Below are 23,260 nucleotides of genomic sequence, written 5' to 3' on the forward strand. Positions count from 1 at the left end.
CACTTAGACTGTTGTGAACATATAGTTATTCTGCTGTGAAATATGAATTCATGTACATACTATCTTGCTTATAAAACTGAATTCAGCTTTGAAGCTAGATTCAGATATCTCATTTGAATTTTTGTTTTTTAATATTTTGTTTATTTGACAGAGAGAAATCACAACTAGGCAGAGAGGCAGGCAGAGAGAGAGGAGGAAGCAGGCTCCCCGCGGAGCAGAGAGCCCGATGCGGGGCTCGATCCCAGGACCCTGGGACCACGACCCGAGCCAAAGGCAGAGGCTTTAACCCACTGAGCCACCCAGGCTCCCCTCTCATTTGAATTTTTACTAGGAATACATACTACTGGTCTATCCGTGCCGAGCCCACTAACTGCAATGAGAGGGGGGTGCTGCCTGGTGTGGGGTGCACACTGGGAAGGTTCTTAGGTCTGTCTGGGTGGTAGGACAGTACAACACTCATTCTTTCATTACAGGATGAGAGGTGATTTATCTAATCAGAATCATGGCCAGTTAAAACTCCTTTAAGTGCCGGAAAATATTTGCTTGATGCTTATGATTTACAAATCCTAAATTTACAGGTGTCCCTTAATGGGGGTGACTGTCCTCTCTTTTCTGTGCATCTATTGCCTTCCCTTGCAAACTTTCTCCTTTGTGTGGCTATAGTCATCAATGCCTTTGAAACGCCCTGCCTTGGCAGCTCTGTGGAGGCTGGGGCACAGGAGGCGAGCCACGGATGTGTGACAGTGACAGGCCAGCTTAGAAGAACCCACCCTGCGGAAATCACTGGCTCGTCTCTCCTGCTTATCGAAGCCTCCCTGCTCCCCTTCCGGCAAAGACCCATATCCATGAGTTTGGGGCTGCACCTGGGGAAAATGTTTGTAGATTGTCTTTCTGACCACATATCCTACAAACATTATTTTACTTACCAGAATGAGGTAGGGAAGGAGGCCGTCAGGATGAAACAAAACAAAACAAAATACCCAAATCCTAAAACTATGTTAAATGCCATTGGCCAATCATTTAACAACTATTTACTGACGGTGATCTCACACACTTACTCTGCCATTAAATTCCGGACTCTACCAGCAAAAAGGATGGGATCGCTTTTTTCTTCGTCATTTGGTACCTGAACAGGCAGAAACTGAAAGACAAGCATACCTTTCCATTACAACGGTGAGGGCTAGGCTGCTACATGCTACATGTATTAATTTATAAGTTATCTATCATTATGGTAACACCCCCCCCACCCCCCACTGCCTTTCCGGCACATAGGTAATATGCTATCGTGGAAAGAACACTGTGCTTGGAATCAGGGGATCTGCAGCCAAGCCCTGGGGCTTTCTGTGTGTTCACAACCTGAAGTCTTCTTCACTGTCACCTGGACTCTGACAAGAGGGCGATGATCACCGTCTTGCCCAGGTTGTGATGAGACCGAACTGAGCCACGTCCCGGAATTCTGGAAACTGTAAAGCTGTAGGTGGGAAGACCTTCTTCTCCACGCTGCATTTCCTAGCCCTCTGTGTGAGAACGTCGGTGCAAGTATAGCTTGTCACTTATAGTATATCTTCCCTACCCACTCCTGTGTCGGCCGCAGTTTATTGTTTGTTCAAATGTCATGTTTTGTCATTTCTTCGGCTTTCTTTTAACCCTGAGTATGGGCTCTCTAGCTTTGGCCCAACACTGTGTTTTGCTTTATCGTTTTAAATTTTACTTCTTTTTTTCTCTACTTGATATCTGGTGGTGCCTCATTGGTGCCGTCCTTGTTTTATTTATAGTTTTTGAACATTAATGAGATTGTGGTGCTGTATTTAAGTCTCGACATCGTTTTTGAGCACCTACCATTAACCCAGGCAAGATGAACAGGACTGTATTCCTGCTCCCCCAAAAGACCCATACTTTAAAAGATAGACCAACACAGCTTGTGCTAAGGATCATTACCCTCAATGACAGGGCTCAGAAGCTTCATTAAGTGACCTTAGTGTTATACAGGTCACATAGCCAGGACTCAGCCTAAGTTCAGTCAGATTCTAAAACCCTTGTTTTCCCCACGAATCCATCCTTCCTGGAATATGAGAGCGAGGGATAAGAAATGATTAATCTGGCTGGGGCGGGGGCAGGGAAAAGCAGCCCAAGAGGCTTTACAGAAGAGCTAATACTTGATCTTGGCTTTTTGAGGGTAAACATGATCTTGCCAGTAGCTACTGTTCATTGAATTCTAACCACGAACCAGGCCCTGTGCTAGGCACTTTACATGCCTTATTTCATTTCCCCAGTCCTCCCAATTTTCGTCCTTAGGATTGAGGTTCACAAAGATCAAATGACTTGCTCAAGTTTTCATGGCCCACTTACGTTCAACAAATATTGCTTTGGCACCTACTGTATACCAGATGCTGCACTAAGCCCCGAAGATAGGACAAGGAAGCCCCTGCCATCAAGGTGCCCTCCAGGCGGTGGGGTAAAAAGTTATGACAGATGAGTCAAGTTCACTAGTAAAAGCTATCATCCATTAGGGACCTACTGTATGCTGGGTAATTTATAAGATTAACCCTCCACAAATCCTGGAGGCCAGCTTTACCACTTCCGTCAATTGGGTGGGGAAGGGCTTGAAGAGGCTATGCCCTGTAGCCAAGGCCACACCTCAGTGGCAGGACTGTGATTTGAAAGAAAAAGAAAGATCTGTATAAATAACACCACTTCTGGACTCACGTGGACCTGTTTTCCTTCGAATCTCGGTAGTCTCATTAAGACGCCTTTGGGTAAGGGCGATTTGGAGATAAGTTTGAGCAAGGGGGTGTGGTGACCAAGGCCAAGCTTTTGAGCAGACATCTCCGGGGTAGGGAATGGCTGAGCCAAAGAGGAAAAGGCTAAGAGCAGGGAGTAGCCCGGGAAGCTACCGCAACCACTCGGTGAGAGAAGAGAGGGAGTGCGTGCGGACGCAGAGGACAGCAAGGAGGCAAGTGGCATATTTTAGGATGACATGGTTCCAAATCACGGGACAGCGCGCTGTGTGACACGTACCGCGATGAACATTTTCTCCCAGGGGATTGGATGGATGCTGCAGAAAAAGCACTCGGCCTGGCTGTGGCCTTGGCTCTGCCGTAAGATCCTGGAAAAGTCATTCCAGCCCTGACGGGATCAGGTCTGAATCAGGTCTGAATCACTGAGGTCACTCAGTGCCCTCTCTTGCCAGATCAAAAAGTTTGGCTCGATCATTTCAAAGTCCCTCTCCAACTGGAATTCCGCATCTAGCTTTCCACTCAGTATCTACTCTTCAAGACGGAAAAATAAACTAAGCCACCAGAGGTCCCCACAATACTTCTCTATCCAGAGCAACAAGGGATCTTTGCAAATCAGTATTTCTCAAAATTCCCTCCACCCTGTTCTAGATTTTCATCTCTTGTATTTGCTTCATATGAAATCCAAGGAAGAAAATGGCATGTTAAAATCAATGTTCACAAAGTCTCTAACAACATAAAATGATAAAGTTTTAAGCCACCATATAATTCTTCATTAAAAAAAAAAAAATGCCACATGATCGTTTGTAACACGTGTAATTTCTGGGTTACAAAAGCACACCCAGAAAACCCTGAAAAACAAATTGCTGCTGCAACTGTTAACCAATACAACGAGCTGTGGGTTTAATTTCTTTTAGTGCAGGTAATATTTTCCATAAAATGGATTTTAATAACCCTCCTATTGTACGGCATTTTGTTCTCGAAGAAGAAAATTCCACGGAGAGTACAAAATCATTAAAAACCTGGATTTGACCCTCACGGGCCTTGGAGGCCCCCTCATGCCTCCTGAGAAGCAATACAATGGAAATTCTCATAAAAAGGCACTTCTCCTCAGAGCAGACCTTGCCCTCTTTTTCACATTTCTATTTCGTATGTCGTCATTCAAGGCTCACAGCAAAACCACATCCTTTATTTGGGAAGGAAGACTGGCGGAAGGCAGGGAAACATGACTGCCATTGTCTACTACTGTCCCCTAACACATAGCTCGATACCCTACTGACTTCAGGACCCCCAATTTTCCTTTCCACCTTCCTCTTCTCTCATTATCCCGAGTATCCACACAGATGGCTCATCCGACCTGTTGCTCTCACAGCCTCTTCACCTGGCCACATGGGTTCTCAGTGGTACCTGGGACACAGAGGCAGTAACAACGACAATGGCGGCCATCTCCTCTGACGAGTACTTGTTCACTTCTCTAACCCAGTCCCACACAGCTGTGAGAACCTGCTGGTCACTCTCAGGACCAGGCCCGTCCCTCTTCCTCCACTCCCTCCTGGCAACAGCCGGCTGCCTGTCTTCACTGGACTTCCCTGTCAACTTTCTGTCACCTAGGATCTCCCCCTTCCACCACATCCGTGACGCCAACCGCAAGCGGGTGATCACCTCTCCTGCTCCTTCCTTCCCACCCCGTGAGAGACCACCGAGGGGTGCTAAAACGAAGAGCCGCGGTCTCATGGGTTGAGTCTACTACAAATTCATGTTATGTTCCACAGGGCCCTCACGGCTGCTTGAAAACGACGTTATTTTCCCAAGACGACCATACTGCCTCCAGATACAAAAGTGGTTCGGTTTGTTTTGCTGAAGGTCTTTCTTTATCCTCTCACTCACGCCAGTGTGCCCCAGATGGATCTTAATCCTGAGTCTGTTTCCTTGATGTCTCTGTGAGGATCAAGTGGCTTGACCTGACCCTCGCGGCTGCTTGGGGTGTGCCTTTTGGACCTGCTGCCATCATAGTTTAATGTTTCGGACACAGTCCGTACTTTTAGGGGCCCGATTCTCCTTTCCCCTCAATGGCACTTCACGCTCAACATTAGGAAGAAAATAGTGAAGGACTTCAGGACAGGCTATCTCATAAGGTACCGCTTTGGTGCACTGATTATTTTGAGGTAAAGGCACTTGAAAAATGGCAAATGTGGGAACAGGTTTTCTCTGAACTTCCCTTATCTGCCTCAAGTCAGCTCCTCCAAAAGGAACTCGGTTGTCATAAATTCCTTCCTGGGGGACTTTCATCAAACAGGGAGGATGGACTCTTATCCCAGGAGATGGGACTGGAAGGTGACATCACACCAAGACAAGCTTTATCACGCACTATCATAGCTCCCAAGCTATTCTTCCCAGGGTCCATCTGTCCTTCCTGATGGTCACTGACTCTCCCCTGACAACATCTCCTTCCCCTTCCTCGCCACTTTCTGGGGCATTCACTTTTTATCCCCTTGGATGCCTTGTGCACATATTAAAAATGAATAAATCTGTATACTTTTCTCCTACGAATTTGCCTGTGGTGAGATCCTTTTACAGATCCAGCTATGGAACCTAGGTGAGTAGAGGGAAGGGTCGTCTTCCCCACAAAGGCCCAATGAACGTCTCCAATTCTTTTCCATCTCTCCTGAGACTGGCCTCCAGTGCCCCTGCCCTCCTCACTCGAGGGTGCTCTGGTCCTCTGCCTGCCGGCTCCGCACCATCGTGTCCCATATAAGGAGGCGGCTAATGGACATGTTGCCCATAGGAACACCCCCTTCTGCCCTTCTGCTCCCACAGTGTCCCACCATCTCTTGGGCCGTAGGCTACACACAAGATAAAGTCAGAATTCTTCAGCCTGTTTTGAAGGCGCTCTGATATCCAGAGCCAACCCTTCACACGAATACTTGGGACCAGAAAAGCTGCTTTATTCATTGTTTTCCTGACCACACTGAGCACATTCCTTTCTACTAAATAAATGCTTGTAAAAAAGGAGAAGGACTGATGAACAATGATGCAACCAACAGCCTTTCCATTCTCCAAGTAACAGAAAGGGATTTCATGAGTCGGTCTCCACAGATGTGCCTTGCTGGTTCTTCCCATGATTCTCCTGTGAAGGCTTCAAAAGAGCAAATTCGAACGAAGGAAGGTATTTGGGAACTAACATTTGCTGCTTTCTTCCCCAAAGCACAGAACAATTGAGATGGTGAGGGAAACAGAAGTGCATGCTCACTGAACACCTACCCCGTGCTCCCACTTACGTCGCCTTATTAAATGCTAACCACCCTAGAAAAGACGTGTTACGTCCCCATTTTCCCAGCAAGAACACAGGCTCATTTACTCAACCACATACAGAATCGGTAGCAGCAGAATTGGAACAAAACCCTAGCTAGTACTCTTTTTTTTACAACGCTCCATTTCTCAGGGTGCCTGGGTGGTTCAGGCGGTTAAGCATCCAACTCTTGATTTCGGCTCAGGTCATGATCTCAGGGTCACAAGACTGAGCCCCAGGAGGGGCTCCGTGCTCAGTGCAGAGTCTGCTTGAGATTCTCTCTCTCCCTCTCCCTCTGCCCCTCTTGCCCCACCGCAATCATGCAGTCTCTCAAAGAAAATAAAAATATAGATATAACACTCCATTTCTCTGCCACTACTTAGAAATTTCAGAATTCTACCAAGTTCCAGAAGAAATTAGTTTTGTTAGAACAAGTACATAAACGTGCATATGTGGGTTTTGTGTGTATGTGTGTGTGTGTGTGTGTGTGTGTGTGTGTATTCACGTAACAGAGGTTTTCTAAAAGGTCCATTCATTTTAAATTCAAAACTATAAGTCATTTGAGTGTGTTTGGATATTTAAGTAATCCATATAAATATAGTTGAAGCTTCCCTGAGTAAAGAACTCTTTAGAGATTTAAAAAGTTGCTATCAAAAAAAAAAAAAGTTGTGCTCAATACAGGTATTGATCATAACACTCATCATTACAATCGTTTCCTAAATCAGAATTGTTTTTTCATGAAAGTCAATCTTTTTCTACTACTTACAGCAATGGATTGCCCACCATAAGGTATTTAGGTCTAATGCTAGCCACCAGAAGCTCCTTTTAAGCTTTGCAAAGGAATTTTATGAAAACAAAATATGCCTCCAAACAAATCATTTTCATGTGGTGGCTCTGAGTACAATGGAGACACAGCCTAAGAAGGAGGAAACAGACTGATGGTCGGCGGGAACGCCCTGCTTGCATTCATTAAAGCAGCTGCTGTTCACATAATGCCCGATAGTCTAGCTTTGCATCTCGCATGAGATACAACCAGCAGGCTGTAGACTTATGTCACATTTTGGGATGTTTCCTACTAGCTATCTTCTTTCTTCCTTATGCCCCTAAGCCATCTGCCTATAAAGGCATCCTTGTGAAGTAGCTGGCCAATAAAAGAAACCACTAAAAGACACTTTAAACACACCCACTGGGCCACTATGACCCAGAGAATAACATTCAGTACAACCTTCTGTGGACACACATGGCCCCACCGTTCAAGGATGCCGGGAGATCAATTACAGAGGGCACGCGGTTTGGAAGTGATCATGCTTTTAACACTCAAGAGTCAAGAAAATGACGGTCTTTTTGAAAATAAGTCTCTGTCGAGGAAGCAGAGAGGGAGTGGGGAGAGGAGATGAGAAAACACCCCTCAATACTACACGCCCTAGATTTTAGTGATCCAGTGATTCTGGGGACTACAGAGTTGGAAATGGTCATCAGTGAGGGACAACTTGTAAAAGATCAAAGAATAAGGCCTTCTACACCCTGTGACTCACCAGGGCAGTGTCTAAAAGGACACCAAATAATCCACTCAAAGTTCATTTTAAAAACCACAAAACTAAGACCATATTCTTGAACGACACATCTTCAACTAGGCTTACCTAATGAATATTCACGAAGTTCTAAAAAATATGCGAAAAAACAATAACTAGGATTTCCACCAAGTTTTTTTTGTTTTGTTTTGTTTTGTTTTTTTTTAAGTGGGATTCACACCCAGTGTGGAGCCCCAGTGTGGGGCTTGAGCTCATGATCCCGAATACAAGACCTGAACTGAGATCAAGAGTCAGACACTTAGGGGCACCTGGGTGGCTCAGTGGGTTAAAGCCTCTGCCTTCGGCTCAGGTCATGATCTCAGGGTCCCAGGATAGAGCCTCGCATCCAGCTCTCTGCTCAGCGGGGAGCCTGCTTCCCTTCCTCTCTCTGCCTGCCTCTCTGCCTACTTGTGATCTCTGTCTGTCAAATAAATAAAAATAAAATCTTAAAAAAAAAAAAAAAAGAGTCAGACACTTAACCAACTGAGTCACCCAGGTGCCCCGATTTCCATCAGTTTTAAAGAACACGGAGGTGGTGGTGGGCAGGGGAGGGGCTTCTGAGTAACAAAGTCACCCGACATTGGTGCAGCTAAATGCACTGAGCCTTCCATGTAAGCTCCATGTGCGGCAGCTCAGACCGGGCCTCCTCGGACATAGTACAAAAGCGTGGAGGCCATGCCCAGATCTCGAGAGTCCTGAGCTGGGTGTGGATACACCTAGCCCCTGACAGGCTGTGGGATACATTTTTCAGTTGAACCCAACCTGGGAAGAATGAAAATATTCCAAAGTCATAAAGTAGCGAGGAGTGCCCAGAGTGAAAGGTTGCACCGTAAATCTAAAATAAATATAATTAAGCTAAGAAGACAGAACTTGGAAGGCCACCCATTCCTATCCTCTTGCCGTGTACCACAATTCTAATACATTGAATCTCACCGATTCTTCTATTTTACACAGGCTGGTACCATTTTGTTTGTGATGTTATCAAGGGATATATTCTTTGCCAGGAAATATTACACAGACCGGTCTAAGAACTGGGTGGAAAAAGCAAATATTGTAATAAGAAAGAAAGGAAGGAAGAAAGGTCTAAGGAAGGAAGAAAGAGAAAGGATGAAAGAAAGGAAAAGAAAGATGGAAGGAAAGGTAGGAAGGTAGTCAGGCTGGCCATGACACAGAAAGGAAGTGTAGTAATAACGTTCAGGGCAAAAAGAGAAGAGCACTTTGCCTATCTCTGTTGTAACAATTTGACCCACTGACACATGCAGACAAAAGAAGTACAGTTCTGGGGCACATGGGTGGCTCAGTGGGTTAAGCCTCTGCCTTCAGCTCAGGTCATGATCTTGGGGTCCTGGGATTGAGCCCTGAATGGGGCTCTCTGCTCAGCGGGGAGCCTGCTTCCCCCTCTCTCTGCCTGCCTCTCTGCCTACTTGTGAGCTCTCTCTGTCCGATGGATAAATAAAATCTCAAAAAAAAAAAAAAAAAGAAGTACATGTGTGTATTTCCACATCTGTTGCTTAGCTGGGGAGGGGTACATGGTTGGGGGAGCATATATACTATATACACAGTATCTTCCAAATTTGCACAGAAGACAGCGTGGCTGTTTCAAGCATGAGTTTTCTTTTCTTTTTTAGAGAAAGAACACAGGGCTAGTTGATCTGAACAGCTGTTAAAGAAGGAAAAGCCTGCTTGGAGTACTTAGAAATAATACACTATTACTTCCTGATAGGATTCCCCAGAATGTATCCTCTGGAACACCAGTTTCAGGAGGTATCTGGAGAAAAAGGCGTACTGTGGTCAAACCACCTCAAAGGCAATGACAGCTCTTGAGGAAAGAAATCTGATTCATTGTGTTTACCCTGGTACTTCTTAAACTAATTATTAGGGCACAGATTAGTGTTTTTCTCTAGAAACATCTATGCACATTTCAAGAACCAGTGTTTTTTGACCACCCTGATAGATACTGAGTTGGTTTTAAATGTGGGGAAGTGTGGCATATAATTAAGAAACATCTTTTCCTGGCAGGCAGGCAACCTGCAAGTCTCAAGAAAAATTTCAAACATAGTGAGACTCATTTTGAGATAAAATTTGCCCTCCTGTGCCATTTGGTATTGCTGACAACCTCTACATGGCTAAATGCCTAAGCTATAAAACAAAGTAAAAAGAGTATTCTCGTGACTTAAATTCCATGTCCTGTCACTTGGAATGTGGACCCCCACTCAGGATTCTAAATTATATAGCAAACTTCACGTTCTCATTACACAATCTATGGATGCAACTGGAAAATGAAATTAAGAGTCTGCCCCACCCTTCTGACCCTCTCTCTTCAAAGGCGACCTGAAAGCCTCACTAAAACCAACTCAATTCTGCGTTGAGGTGTCCACTCTGCGTCATTCCTAGAATCTGAGAATGGTTCTGGAATCAACCTTCACAGTCTTAAAAATCTGGTCAGAATTTTTGGGAAGATCGAATTACTCCCCCACCCCCTGCCTGCCGCTGCAACTCCAACCAAAAGACTGCCTTGTTCATGATGATATGAGCAGCCTCCCAGATAGGATTTCCCCAGGCCTTCCACGTGCACAAGGATTTGCAAAGTGAGGGCTTCTGCTTTGACAGAACATACTCTTCCAGGAACTCTAGGACTCCATCAACTGCAGGAGCTCCTTCTGTGAGGAAGTGAAGCCTACCAACCCCCTAGACAGAGGTCAGCATTGAAAGGAATAAGAGAGAGAACAATTATGCAAATCCAGTCAGCTACAGGCGGCTAAGGGCGGAAGTTCCCAGAAGTTAGCAGTACTTCCTGGTATGATTCTCAGGGCTGGATCTGAAAGTCAGGTGGACAATGTGAAAAAGACCAGCGCTCATTTTGGGGGTGGGCTTAACTTCCAGCCTCTGTACAGCTGGGGTCCCTAGACTAGACGTTCGAAAGAAAAGGGAAGGCCAAATGTCCAGTTCCGAGACTGTGTGTTGAAAGACTTACCTCAACTTCCACCTTTGTGAAGAGCTGGCAGAAAGTAAGCATACAAAGCTGAATGCTGAAGAGGAAAAAAAGAGCAGGCCATCTTTATGTGGTAATACAAGTATCAACTAATACCATTACTCAACGATCCTTTCTTTGTACGTGAGCACCGTCACGTCACACTTAATATATATTCCACATTTATGCGTGTCAGCCGGCCGCTGTAACACTCCTTGGGCTTAAACAAGTGTTCGTGATGTTCAAAAGTCAAATCACCAAATGCAATACCAAATACGTCCTTGTGAGTCAGAGCTGCGGCTCCGCACGCTAACCCCCAAATTTGAGGTCTCCTTGACAACTCACGCTCGTAGGCCCAAGACCCTAGAAGAACTACTGAGGCCACATTTTAAGGTACGTGAATGTGTTTACAGGACAACTCCTCAGTAGAACATTACATTTCTAAGCTCTTTTCTGATATGAAAAAAAAAAAAGAAAGAAAAAGAAAAAGAAAAAAGAAATCAGAGGGCCTTTCCCTAACAGCAGAAACTTTATCATAACTTCCCAATTAATAGTCAATGTTTTAGTTATGGAGAAATTTTCTTTCACTGCAAAGCTAGACAAAAGACAAAGGCTTTAAAGTGATTATAACCAACTCTCTCAAGGAACATTTCTGGGACAGTTGTTTCTATGTGTGGCTTCCTAATACATGTTTAGACTATTGGGATGGGATATCAATGGGATTTTTATTCCACCTCATTTAAACAGATGAGGTGGCTGAATGACTTCATCTACATGTTTAAGAAAACAGCCAACCTGTTTTTGCTCTTAAGAAACTAAAATTGGGCCACCTGGGTGGCTCAGTTGGTGAAGCATCTTCCTTTTTTTTAATTTTTAAAATTTTTAATAAACATATAATGTATTATTAGCCCAGGGGTACAGGTGAATCGCCAGGTTTACACACTTCACAGCACTCACTTTAGCACATACCCTCCCCAATGTCCAGAACCCCACCACCCTCTCCCTACCCCCTTACCCCCGGCAACCCTCAGTCTGTTTTGTGGGATTAAGAGTCTCTTATGGTTTATCTCCCTCCCGATCCCATCTTGTTTCATTTATTCTTTTCCTACCCCCAAACCCCCCATGTTGCATCTCCACTTCCTCATATCAGGGAGATCATACAATAGTTGTCTTTCTCCGATTGACTTATTTTGCTAAGCATGATACCCTCTAGTTCCATCCACGTCGTCGAAAATCGCAAGATTTCATTTCTTTTGATGGCTGCATAGTATTCCATTGTGTATATATACCACATCTTCTTTATCCATTCATCTGTTGATGGACATCTAGGTTCTTCCCATGGTTTGTCTATTGTGGACATTGCCGCTATAAACATTTGGGTGCACATGCCCCTTCGGATCACTACGTTTGTATCTTTAGGGTAAATACCCAGTAGTGCAATTGCTGGGTTGTAGGGTAGCTCTATTTTCAACTTTTTGAGGAACCTCCATGCTGTTTCCCAGAGTGACTGCACCAGCTTGCATCCCCACCAACAGTGTAGGAGGGTTCCCCTTTCTCTGCATCCTCACTAGCATCTGTCATTTCCTGACTTGTTAATTTTAGCCATTCTGACTGGTGTGAGGTGGTGTCTCATTGTGGTTTTGATTTGTATTTCCCTGAAGGCATCTTACTCTTGATTTTGGCTCAGATCACAATCTCAGGTTCGTGAGACGGAGCCCTATGTTAGGCTCTCCACTCAGTGGGGAGTCTGTTTGAGATTCTATCTCTCCCCCTTGCCTCTCTCCACTCCTGTGTTCTATCATCTCTCTCTTAAAAAAAAAAAAAAAAGGAATTTAGTTAAAAGAAGGAATTTAGGTAGATGCGCCAATTCCATATATAATTATAAATTGTAAATGTAAGTATCAGTTCTCAAATTTTCCATCTGAGAGGAAAAAGATCTTTTACTATCAACCACAAGCAAGCAAAATCAATCCACATTATTTACCATGAAGTTAAATTATTCTTGAATTATCTAAATTGAGATTTGGAATTTAGCGATTGAAATAGATAAATCTGTTTGGAAAATTCTGACTGCTGTAAGAAAGAAAGAAAGACAAAGACAGGAAGGAAGGAAGGAAGGGTGGGAGAGATGGGGAGGGGGGCAGGGATGGAGGAAGGAAGGAAGGGGTTAGGCATAAGACCTCATTAAACCTGCGTTGTCTACATTACACACAAACCAAATGCCTCTTAGACCCACACAAAACAGCTTTTCCATAGCTTCCCCTTCTCTAAGTGTATCCCTAAATTAATACCCCTCTCCCTTAGGCTATGGGCCTTGGTATAGACTCTCTTCCTTAGAATCTCAGTCTAGACTTGCCCTTGGAGCGAAGGCAACGGAGGAAATGGACTTGACAGTAAGAGCACAGGGCTAAATACGCCATGAAGACCACTGGAAGATAGAAGTGGAAATGAGAGTCACCACGGGCAGGTGCAATGTGGCACCTGGACAAAAGAAAATCGTGCCTGGGGCGCCTGGGTGGCTCAGCGGGTTAAAGCCTCTGCCTTCAGCTCAGGTCATGATCCCAGGGTCCTGGGATCGAGCCCCGCATCGGGCTCTCTGCTTGGCTGGGAGCCTGCTTCCTCCTCTCTCTCTCTCTGCCTGCCTCTCTGCCTACTTGTAATCTCTATCTGTCAAATAAATAAATCTTAAAAAAAAAAAAAAAAAAAAAAAAAAGAAAATCGTGCCTTTTGAGGATTTTGTGTCTATCGGTCCTAAGAAATCTTCACCTCTGGAAAAATGTTTTCCCTCTCTTGTCTGATTGCCCTCTTCTATTTTCTTTTTCCCTTTATCTCACACATCCGAATTTAGAAGGCTGGATTAACCCAGCCGCTCCATTTTCTATCCTGATTCCCCTTCCAGGAAGGCCTTCCTGTATTTGACCTTCAAGCCCATCTGTACTGCCACACAAGTTGCACAAGGCACACTGACCATGCAGGGAGCCTGCGGTCACTGTCACTGTAAGGAGCTTAAACTGTAAAGGCCACGAGGACGACACACCTCAGGACACCCAGATTTTAGGCGCTTCCTTTTCTACAATGCTCTTGTACAATTCGCTCCTCCTCACTTGCCCTTGTATAAAAAGCTGAAAACCAGGAACTCAAGACCAACAGTGACATGAAACAGGTATTCTGGCCAAAGGAATAATCCGATTTCCTGAGGAGTTAAAGATCACATAATGAATGCCTAGATGTCCTTCGCAATCGATGGTCTTTATTTCGAGTGTCATTTACTTTGACTATGAAGGACCCAAGTATAATAGGAACATACGTGCCTCACGTGTTAATAACCACTAATGCATGTAACTGGCCTGTCAGTTACCTACTCTGATTTAAACTTATTATTTCAGTGCAATTCACACATGGAGAAAATCGGTATGCAATAAAAAAAAAATCAGACTTTCATATGTTGTTAGGATGATCTAAGGAAGTCACAAGGTACTTGAAGGCAAATGAGGATTCCCTTTAAATATGTCCAAATGGTTGTCTGTGCATCAACAATGTTATGTAAACTCTGTGATCAGTATCAAAAGGCATTGCTGGGGAAGGCCCAAGGCAAAGCCCTCCAATCCAGGCATTTTATCCAAGGCTCTCACCGCAGTGTGGACGGGCTCGGACTTAATCCAGGGGGGAGCTCGATCAAAGGTCTTGAGGGAAAGTAAGATTCTAAATGTTTTGTTCTTTCTAAAGGCCTGTTTCACTTCAGCTGGCTTACTGGTGAGCTGTGTTTCTCTCCTCTCTTAAATGTTTATAGAAACTGCTGATCCTCATGCTTTTAGAATCCAAGAAAGGAACTGAAAGCTTAGCTATTTTCTCAGCTCAGATCAGACACATCACGGCTATTTCAGGCCTTATGACGCAATGGCTCAGGACTGCTTAAACCAATAGAGTAAAACAACAATGGAGACACCAGCTAACATGCCAAGCCAGCAATGGAAATAAAACTACAAGATTAAAGCTAAGTAGGCTGCAAACCAAGTCACTGGACTGGTTCTTAAGAATTGGTAGATACACGCTTGAGACCCAGAAGAACCTGGCAGACAGAATTCTGCACATGGGAGGGGCCGGGGGCTAACGGGCAAGAGAGTGATGCTCTCTACAGAGACTTCTCGGTGGCAAGATTTTAGGGGCTGATTAGAAATCTTTACTTTTAGGGGCACCTGGGTGGTTCAGTCGGTTGGGCATTCGATTTTTGATTTCGGATCAAAAATCAAAGGTTGTGAGATTGAACTCTGTGTCAGGTTCTAGCTCTAGCTCTGTGGGCAGAGTCTACGTGTCCCTCTCCCTATCCCTCACTTCCACACACGCTCTCTCTCTCAAATAAATACATACATAAATAAAATCTTTCAAAAAGAGAAATCTTTACTTTTACAAAACAACAAGGCTTATTTTTAAAAAAGGGAATAAATGATCTTCTTTTTTTCTTCCCTTGAATAAAATTCAAACACACCAATAATAAAGAGAAGTGACTTACAATGTATATCCTTGCCATGTCCAAGTCACGGTATCCTACAATAACAGAAGTATTTAGACTGTTAGTTCAGTGAAAAAAATGCCAAATAAAACCCAAATCTTTAAAAATAAAACAAATCTTATTTTAATATTGGTATTCATGTACTTTCCTTCTGAATTAAAAGCAGTATGTTGAAATGTAAAATGAGACTATTATCAGCAGGGCATTACTCTGTGAATTGTTGGATTACATATCGACATAGCAAAAATCCGTTTTCCATATGTAACCACCTATCTTTTTATGGAATTAAGTTGTTCTTAATTTTTAATAAAACTATGTGCATGTTAGCTATCTTTCTCCTAATATGAACATACCTAGGTAATTAATTTGCTAACAAAATGCAGAATATAACCGTTCTCAACCAAAGGTGGGGGGCAGATATTTGGGAGAACAGATTAAAGTAATACATAGTGAAAGAATTTCAGTAGGTGCCAAATAGGCAGAAGTATAAGTAAATTTTGATGGATTCTAATTTTTTAACCACGGATATCAAAAGTTTGAGAAGCCACCGAAAGAAAAGCTGACTTGAGCAAGAACTCTTGACCTGAAATAACACAGGTAGTTAATTACAGCCTGACTTTTTATGTAAAGTCTCCAGGAGAGAAAGTTCCTCTAAGAACCAAAACAGATTCCAGAAAATCTTTCTTTAGGGAAATGTGGCACCATCCATATCCAGAGAGGACAGTGTACCTGGCTGGAGCAGAGAGACTGTCTCCTAAGCCAACTACGCACTTTCTGTAGGATGACAGATTCTTTCCCTATCTATCTTCGTGTTTAAGTTACTTGCTAAGAGGCACATGGCTAGTAAGTATTGAGCCAGAAATGAAAAACCAAACCAATCCCAACTTTATTCTGCTAAACCAGTTATCCTTCCAGTAACAACGACTGAATCAGGAGAAGTCTCCCTTTGGGCTTAGTGAAAATCACAAACTACATGCAAGGGTTCTACTACGCATCTAAGAAGACCTTGAATCTGAGACTTAATGGTATCATTACCTTGACAACAGAGTAGAAACTAAAGGAATGCTCTCCTGGAGCTTAGTAACAGCAGAGACAAAATATAATATTGGTGTCCCCAAGTACATGCCTATCTTGCAAACTTCTAAACCCTTCACGTGACAAGGGGAATGGGGTCTGCCCATGTTCATCCACGATATGTCTACTCAGGACTTTATTCAAAGATTAAAAGGAGTGCTAGAGAATTTGTGCTGTTGGGAATGTCTGAGATTTTTCCCACTGTAAAACACTATGCTTACCAGCTTGTTTGGGTATCTGAGGAGGATCGGCTGCACCGGAACTCCGGGAATGAAGGCTCCTATAACCACAGTGAAATATTATAGCATCTTCCTTATAGGACTATATGGTTTACAGTGAAGAAAATTAATAATAAGTGGTATACTTATACTTACTGGTTTAAGAGTACACATAAACTATTTGCTAAAGGTTGGTAAATCCCTGGTGTTTACCAAAACGAGAGCGTTCTAAAATTCAGAGTTATGAAACCAAAATATTTATGTTATGTCCAAGTCGCTGAAAATATTTATTTACATCTCCAAGTGTTCTCATTTTCCAAATAGTCATTATTCAAAAAAATAATACTCATTATTTTAAAAAAAGTAATGACAAAGACAAGACCAAGAGAAACTGAGAACAAATAAATAAACAAATAAAATACAAATAAAATAAAAAATAAATAAAAGCAAACACTTAGGAGCAAAGACTATCCCACTTCCTAGAAATGAGTTCTAACTTTGGCTCTGGGCATTCTAGCAGCTAATACAAAAACATGTTAAAGCACTACCAGTAACTAGGAAATTATGTATGAAATTACACATTACTATGAAATTAGTGACTTTATAATATTTAATAAAAAAAAAAGGAGTAAAGCAAAGAAGGCATCTGAAGGCTTTATAACTATCACCAAAATAGTTTTCTACTGGATAGTGCAGGAACTGGAGTGTCTTTAAGAGTATCCTTGGAGGGGCGCCTGGGTGGCTCAGTGGATTAAGCCGCTGCCTTCGGCTCGGGTCATGATCTCAGGGTCCTGGGATCGAGCCCCGCATCGGGCTCTCTGCTCAGCAGGGAGCCTGCTTCCTCCTCTCTCTCTGCCTGCCTCTCTGACTACTTGTGATCTCTCTCTGTCAAATAAATAAATAAAATCTTTAAAAAAAAAAAAAAAAGAGTATCCTTGGAGGAAAAGAAAAATCTGTCAGTGGTTTCTGTATGTGTACATGTGTGTGCTCATATACAACTGGATACAACATCAAATATGGTTCACACTTACACACACACACACACACACAGGCATATATGCACAACAATCCAAGGAAGAAGGGGTTATGAAACCAAAACAGAAAGTAAAGGAGTGAGTTTTGAGGATTTGCATTGTTAAACACCTTCTATTGGGAAACACCCAAGACAAACAAGCTGTTTTGTGTATTAGTATCAAATCATTTGAGAAATCGTCCATACTTTGTTATAGTACATAATTTAATTGATCTCACCTGGTTTAAAAGTAATCAAACAGGAACGATTAGTACAAGTACCTTCTGGGAAAACTAGTATCTTGGGAGAAAAGGAATACGTAGATTTAATATTTCAGTCTAATTAATAGATTACCTCTTTACTCATTCTTACGAATTCACAAAGAGCTGCCAATTCTTATAAAACAAAAGTGCAATAAAAGGCTAATATTTGATGCTATCAAAAGTTAGAATCGGATTATCCGGTTTTCCTCTAAAAGCACTATTGTCTGACCATTGGGATTATTAGTAAATGGATTAAAGCTCTGAATAGAAAATACATTTAATAAATGTTTCTTAGTGACGATGCTAATGATTTGGATAAACTTAAAAGAAGATGCAGACCCTACGTCATGGCCAAAGAGGACATTAAATTCTTTCCTCTCCTGCTATCCCTCCTTAACCGAATCATTACTACTTCCTTGTTTCTGTTTTCCCATTCAAGGATCTTCACTCCTACAACATACAGTTCAGGGATATTTGGAGGAGGGAAAAAGGAGAAAATACTTATAACATGCTTTATGCTTTCTTGGGTTAGTAGACATATGGAATACAATTCGGTATCTTTTTTGAGAAAGTATTTTTAGCTTTTAACATAGTCTTTTCTGTTCTCCATGTGAAAGTCACACAGTGCAGTTAGTTTCCCCATTAAGTGAACAAGCTGCATTTTCTGAAGCTTTTAGAATTTGGCAATGATTGAATCGCTAAGTACATAAAATAAAAACAGAAAGTTCCTGTACCCACAGTAGTTAGTATGTGTAATTATTTGGTATTTTTTTAAACAATAATTAGAAAGGGCAAACATTATCAGGTGAAAGTGCTACCATGATGGGTTATTTATGAAATAAAAATGATAAGTGTATGCAATCTCACCCCCCAATTTAAAAACAAAAACAGGTTTCCTATCACAACTGGTTACAATATCAAATACGGTTCCTTCAATGGAAACTCTATAGCTACTCTATTAATGAGTGGATACAGTGTAAATGAAACATCTCGGACCGGGAAGGGGGCATTAAAAGCCATCCAGGTTGCCAATGCTTGAATTCTTTCAACAACATCCCCCCCAAGTGGTTGCTTAGTCAGTGCCTGAAAATTCTGGAAAAGAATTTCAGATCAGATCATTGTACATCTGAACAGAAAGTTCCTTGAGATGAGCGAGATGGGCTGAAATCTTACCAATTTGTTAACTTTGGCCTACGAGTCCTAGACAGAGTCCCTGGATCCAAGAGAAAAATCGAACCCTTATTACGAGTGCTGTTTCTTCCTGGTCACTTTTTAAAAATCATTCCTCACATGCCCTGGTTTCTAAACCTCCTGGTGGGTTTAGAAACCCACATATTCCTCTTAGTATTTTAACATCTACTCATCATGGGTGGCCAGATCACTGCAGATCATGAGTCCAGCTAGAGTCCCCTGCTTATACCCAGGACAAGGCAGAGTGATACTGACCAGAATTACCAAGGAGGCTCCCTTTATCCAGAAAATATTGCTCCCCCCCCCAACTTCGAAAGGCATTCTAGGTGATGGGGTTAGTAAGATGGTCTGAAAGTCTGAAAAAGTTCTATAAGTGATTCTGATGTACCCCCTGAAGTGAAAAGCCCTGCCTAAATAAACTTTGGACAAGATTAAGATGATAATTGCTTTAAAAAAATAAATAAAGTAGAGTAGAGTAGGATTGAGCTTTGATATTTTGTCTTTAAGATGATAAATAAATTCAGAAGTAGAGAATTACTTTTTATGACATAAAGTCAAAATCGTTTCAAAGAGTTTGAAGGATAAAAGAGAATGATATATTTAATCCCATGGAGTTTCTCACAGGGAAGAGGACTTTTTAATACTCACTCATTTGTTCTGTTTCTATTATGCTGAAGACACCCAGCACGGGTGACCCAAGATGCTGCCATCTGTGGGTCCAAATGATTTCCACATATGCAGTAAGTAAACTCGCAATATATCTAAATGGACATGTCCTGTGTTTTACCTGTGGCCACTGCCCTCCTGATGTTGCTCGCCTTACTATTTCATTTATTGTGTTTTTTCGAGAGTCCGGATCCACCCGGGACACCAGCACTGGCTGCAGAGCTCGTAACAGTCCTTTAAGACAAACAAAAGGTCAGAGCCAAGTCATATAAATATATATATATATATATATATATATATATATATATTTTTTTTTTTTTTTTTTTTTTTTTTTTTTGCTAAAGCTACCATAGCACTGATACTGGATAAATCATAAAACAATTTTTATGTAAAGTTAAAATATAGCAAATCAAAGAGAACTTTAAAAACATCTGCTCTGATTCACGGTTTATAAGGGTTTTTTTTTTTTTTTTTTTTTTTAAGACACACAAGGATTTCATTGACATAACAGAAGTTAGCAGCAAGAATATGAAAGGAGACAAATGCAATTTTCTCCCTGAAGGTCTTCTTCCTCAACTGACAATCAGCCTTTGGTATATATACTACAAGATTATCTTGTTTTATTTTAGGAATAGCCTGACATCTGATTATGTGAATTCAGAGTACACACAGATAGGGAGCAATTATTAATTTTATTAACATTTTCAGCACGCCAATCTTCTAAGTGGGGAGCTTTCTCATACATGCATAATAAACCTCAGTTTACTGAAAATCTTTTTTTAAAACGTGTTTATTTATTTATTTATTTGATACAGAGAGAGAGAGAGAGACAGTGAGAGAGGGGACACAAGCAGGAGGAGTGGGAGAGAGAGAAGCTTCCAGCTGAGCTGGGCACCCAATGCGGGGCTCGATTCCAAGACCTAGGACCCCAGGATCACAACCTGAGCCGAAGGCAGATGCTTAAAGACTGAGCCACCCAAGTGCCCCAATTTACTGAAAATCCGCTGTTAAATGTTTTTCATGGAAACACCATATTATAGAAAGCAAGGTGGTTACACTGGAAAATAAAAAAGAGAGACAGAGAGAGAGAGAGAGAGAAGAGAGAGAAAGAGTATGTGTGTGTGTTTTTCTTAGCTGAGTGACAAAGCAGCAGGAACTATGCTATTTCTCCAGAGTGCCAAGGTAACATAAGGCAAATTCCACACCCACTCTCTCACCACTGGATGCTTGCAATAACCTTGGGACAACTGGGAGCGGTTGCTTAGAGACCCGCACCCTAGGGAGGGACCAAAGCATCTGGTGGGATACACATCTCACTGACTTCACTACTTTTTATGGCAGGAGGCACTTATCGTTCCACATCATAATTTTCAAAGAGTTTCACGTGGGTCCCTCATGGAGACTCTGGGGCAATAATAAGAAAACAGAGTTAAGAGGAAAGACTTCATGTGTCTATCAGCCCAATACCCCAAAGAGAAATTCGTGAAATAGCATGTAACCAGTGTTTTCACAAATTCTTCAGTTGTATTCTCTCTCTCGAAAAATCAAGCATGTTTGGGACTTGAAAGCTGGTCTTTCTAGCTAGATATACGAACACCAAGCAGTGATGGTACGGTGACAAAAATAAGAATTTGAAAGAATTCTAAGGGAACAGACAGGGAGGTCTCTAACCTTTACCATAAATTCCTTCCTTCCATATAGTTCCTCACTAGAAGTAAGGAAATAGTGTTTTTTTTTTTTAAAGATTTTATTTATTTATTTGACAGAGAGAGATCTCAAGTAGGCAGAGAGAGAGGAGGAAGCAGGCTCCCCGATGAGCAGAGAACCCGATGCGGGGCTCGATCCCAGGACCCTGGGATCATGACCTGAGCCGAAGGCAGAGGCTTTAACCCACTGAGCCACCCAGGGGCCCCAAGGAAATAGTTTTGAAGTGTTTCATTATTTGAGAGTTTTTAAAAAGCCCACTGATAAATGATAGTTTGGTTTTTTTTTTAAGGCGAACCAAGAGCATGAAAATATCTATGTTGTCTTACAAGTACTTACTGCCAATCAGAGGAACCTGTGCATTCTCGTTTCGAGAGACCATCGAAGGCAACCCGGCTACGACACAGGCGATCCCATCAAAGAATGTGGAATGGGGGGCAGCGACAAAAATCGGGGCCTCCGTGGGTCTTGCCACCTTTCCCTTCACAGTAACTATGAACCCCATTGAAAAGTACATGGCATGACCCAGAATCTTCAAAACTGGTTGACTGATTTTCCTTTGGTAAGAAATACAAAAAAAAAAGAAAGAAAGAAAGAAAAGAAAAGACACAATTAGTCTTGCTAATCTCAGCTAACAGCAGGGCTTTACTCTAAAACACAACACAAAAACCCAAACGTGTCAGAATACTTCATTTTAAAATACGAGCTAAGAATAGCTCGCAGTTATACGAAGCATTCTTTCCTCCAGGCACTATTCTAAGGACTTTAGATTTCTTTAATCCTCAGCCCAATTTTATGAAATGGGTATTATTTATTAGCACCCTTATTTTGCAGCTGGGAAACTGAGGCAGAGAGAAGCGAAATTTCCCAAGGATGTATGGCTAGTAAGTGACTCTGTTGCCAACACACATCCCCACCGAGCAACCCACGTGAGTACAGTCCTTCAGAGCAGACACCTTGGGAACAAGGGTAACATTTGGGTAACAAAGATGCTGCTATCTCCTCCAAAGACTTTTGGAACTCTCATGCTGAATCTGTCCTCAGAGTAATTTTTTTTTTTTTAAGCCTCATTACCTAGACCATTATAATTCTTAGACATCATCAAGTATTTTAAAAGGTAAATTCCCCATCTCACTTCTTTGGAACATAGATGCACTTAATTTCAGATATCGAATCGCTTCCTTTTTAAAAAGAATTTCTGTCATTAGAAAATAATTCATCGAACTGTGCCCAGGTGACTTGCGCTGGACACAGGAGACAAATAAGACCCAGTCTTGGTCCTTGAGAAGCTCAACTGAGGAGGGAGACAAAAACCCACTTCTAGAAATGCAAACACAGAATAGGCATCTGAGGTTGTGAATAAGCATACAGCTTTTCATGGAAAGCAAATCGTGTGTATTTCCCATAAGACATCTAATGGGAGCCTTAAAAAGTGGGCTTCCTGTCTAACTCTCTCAAAAGTCTTGTCAAATGCAGGGAGGGGCTGGGAAGCAACCGGCCACTGAGGAAGTTTCTCTGTAAGGAGAAAGTAAGACACAGAGAACCAAAGCACTTTTTCAGAGGGCACGGGGAAATGACTATACCTCTCCTCGCTCTTTCCAGTTCAGATGTCTATTTACTTAAGAATAAAAAGCTCACTCCGTTAACCGAATTTCCACACCTCCTATTTTCGATTTACAGTGATATAAATTCTGATAATCGCATTCTAAAATATCCCACGTTCAAAGCTGTCAAACACTTCCATTCAAATGATTTCAAATAGGCTAAGAGTTGGGTGCTGCATAATTAATGTCAATGTTACCTGTTTGAGAATAAGTAGAGATACTTGCTTAATTGGCAAAAATAGAACTTTTTTCCCCCTAACATTTATTAAATCTGTTTTCTGGATTCTTGGACTATTCCCCGTCATTATAGGGCTCCATAAGCCATTCACGATAGAAACCAAAGGGGTAATTGAAAGGGATGGACACATCATGGAACAAACAAAAAACAACCCCCCCCCCCAAAAAAACAAAGCTCTCATAAAGTAATTTTTAGTGACACACAACCTTGAACT

General features: G+C 42.2%; 1 protein-coding gene across 1 annotated transcript in view; it reads right to left on the bottom strand.

The window, feature by feature from the left end:
- The window catches only part of LPCAT2 (lysophosphatidylcholine acyltransferase 2), a 69,115-nt gene that overhangs the window by 32,266 nt on the left and 13,589 nt on the right, over window positions 1–23,260 (bottom strand). The window contains exons 3-9 of the mRNA XM_045989184.1: window positions 21,544–21,761; window positions 19,622–19,734; window positions 17,620–17,680; window positions 16,372–16,430; window positions 15,077–15,111; window positions 10,570–10,624; window positions 1,059–1,141 (exon numbers count right to left, since the gene is read on the bottom strand). Coding sequence (XP_045845140.1) covers window positions 1,059–1,141; window positions 10,570–10,624; window positions 15,077–15,111; window positions 16,372–16,430; window positions 17,620–17,680; window positions 19,622–19,734; window positions 21,544–21,761 — 624 coding nt within the window. The remainder of the gene's footprint in view (window positions 1–1,058; window positions 1,142–10,569; window positions 10,625–15,076; window positions 15,112–16,371; window positions 16,431–17,619; window positions 17,681–19,621; window positions 19,735–21,543; window positions 21,762–23,260) is intronic.

The sequence above is a fragment of the Meles meles genome, chromosome 19 (genome assembly GCF_922984935.1).
Source record: "Meles meles chromosome 19, mMelMel3.1 paternal haplotype, whole genome shotgun sequence".
NCBI lineage: Eukaryota > Metazoa > Chordata > Mammalia > Carnivora > Mustelidae > Meles > Meles meles.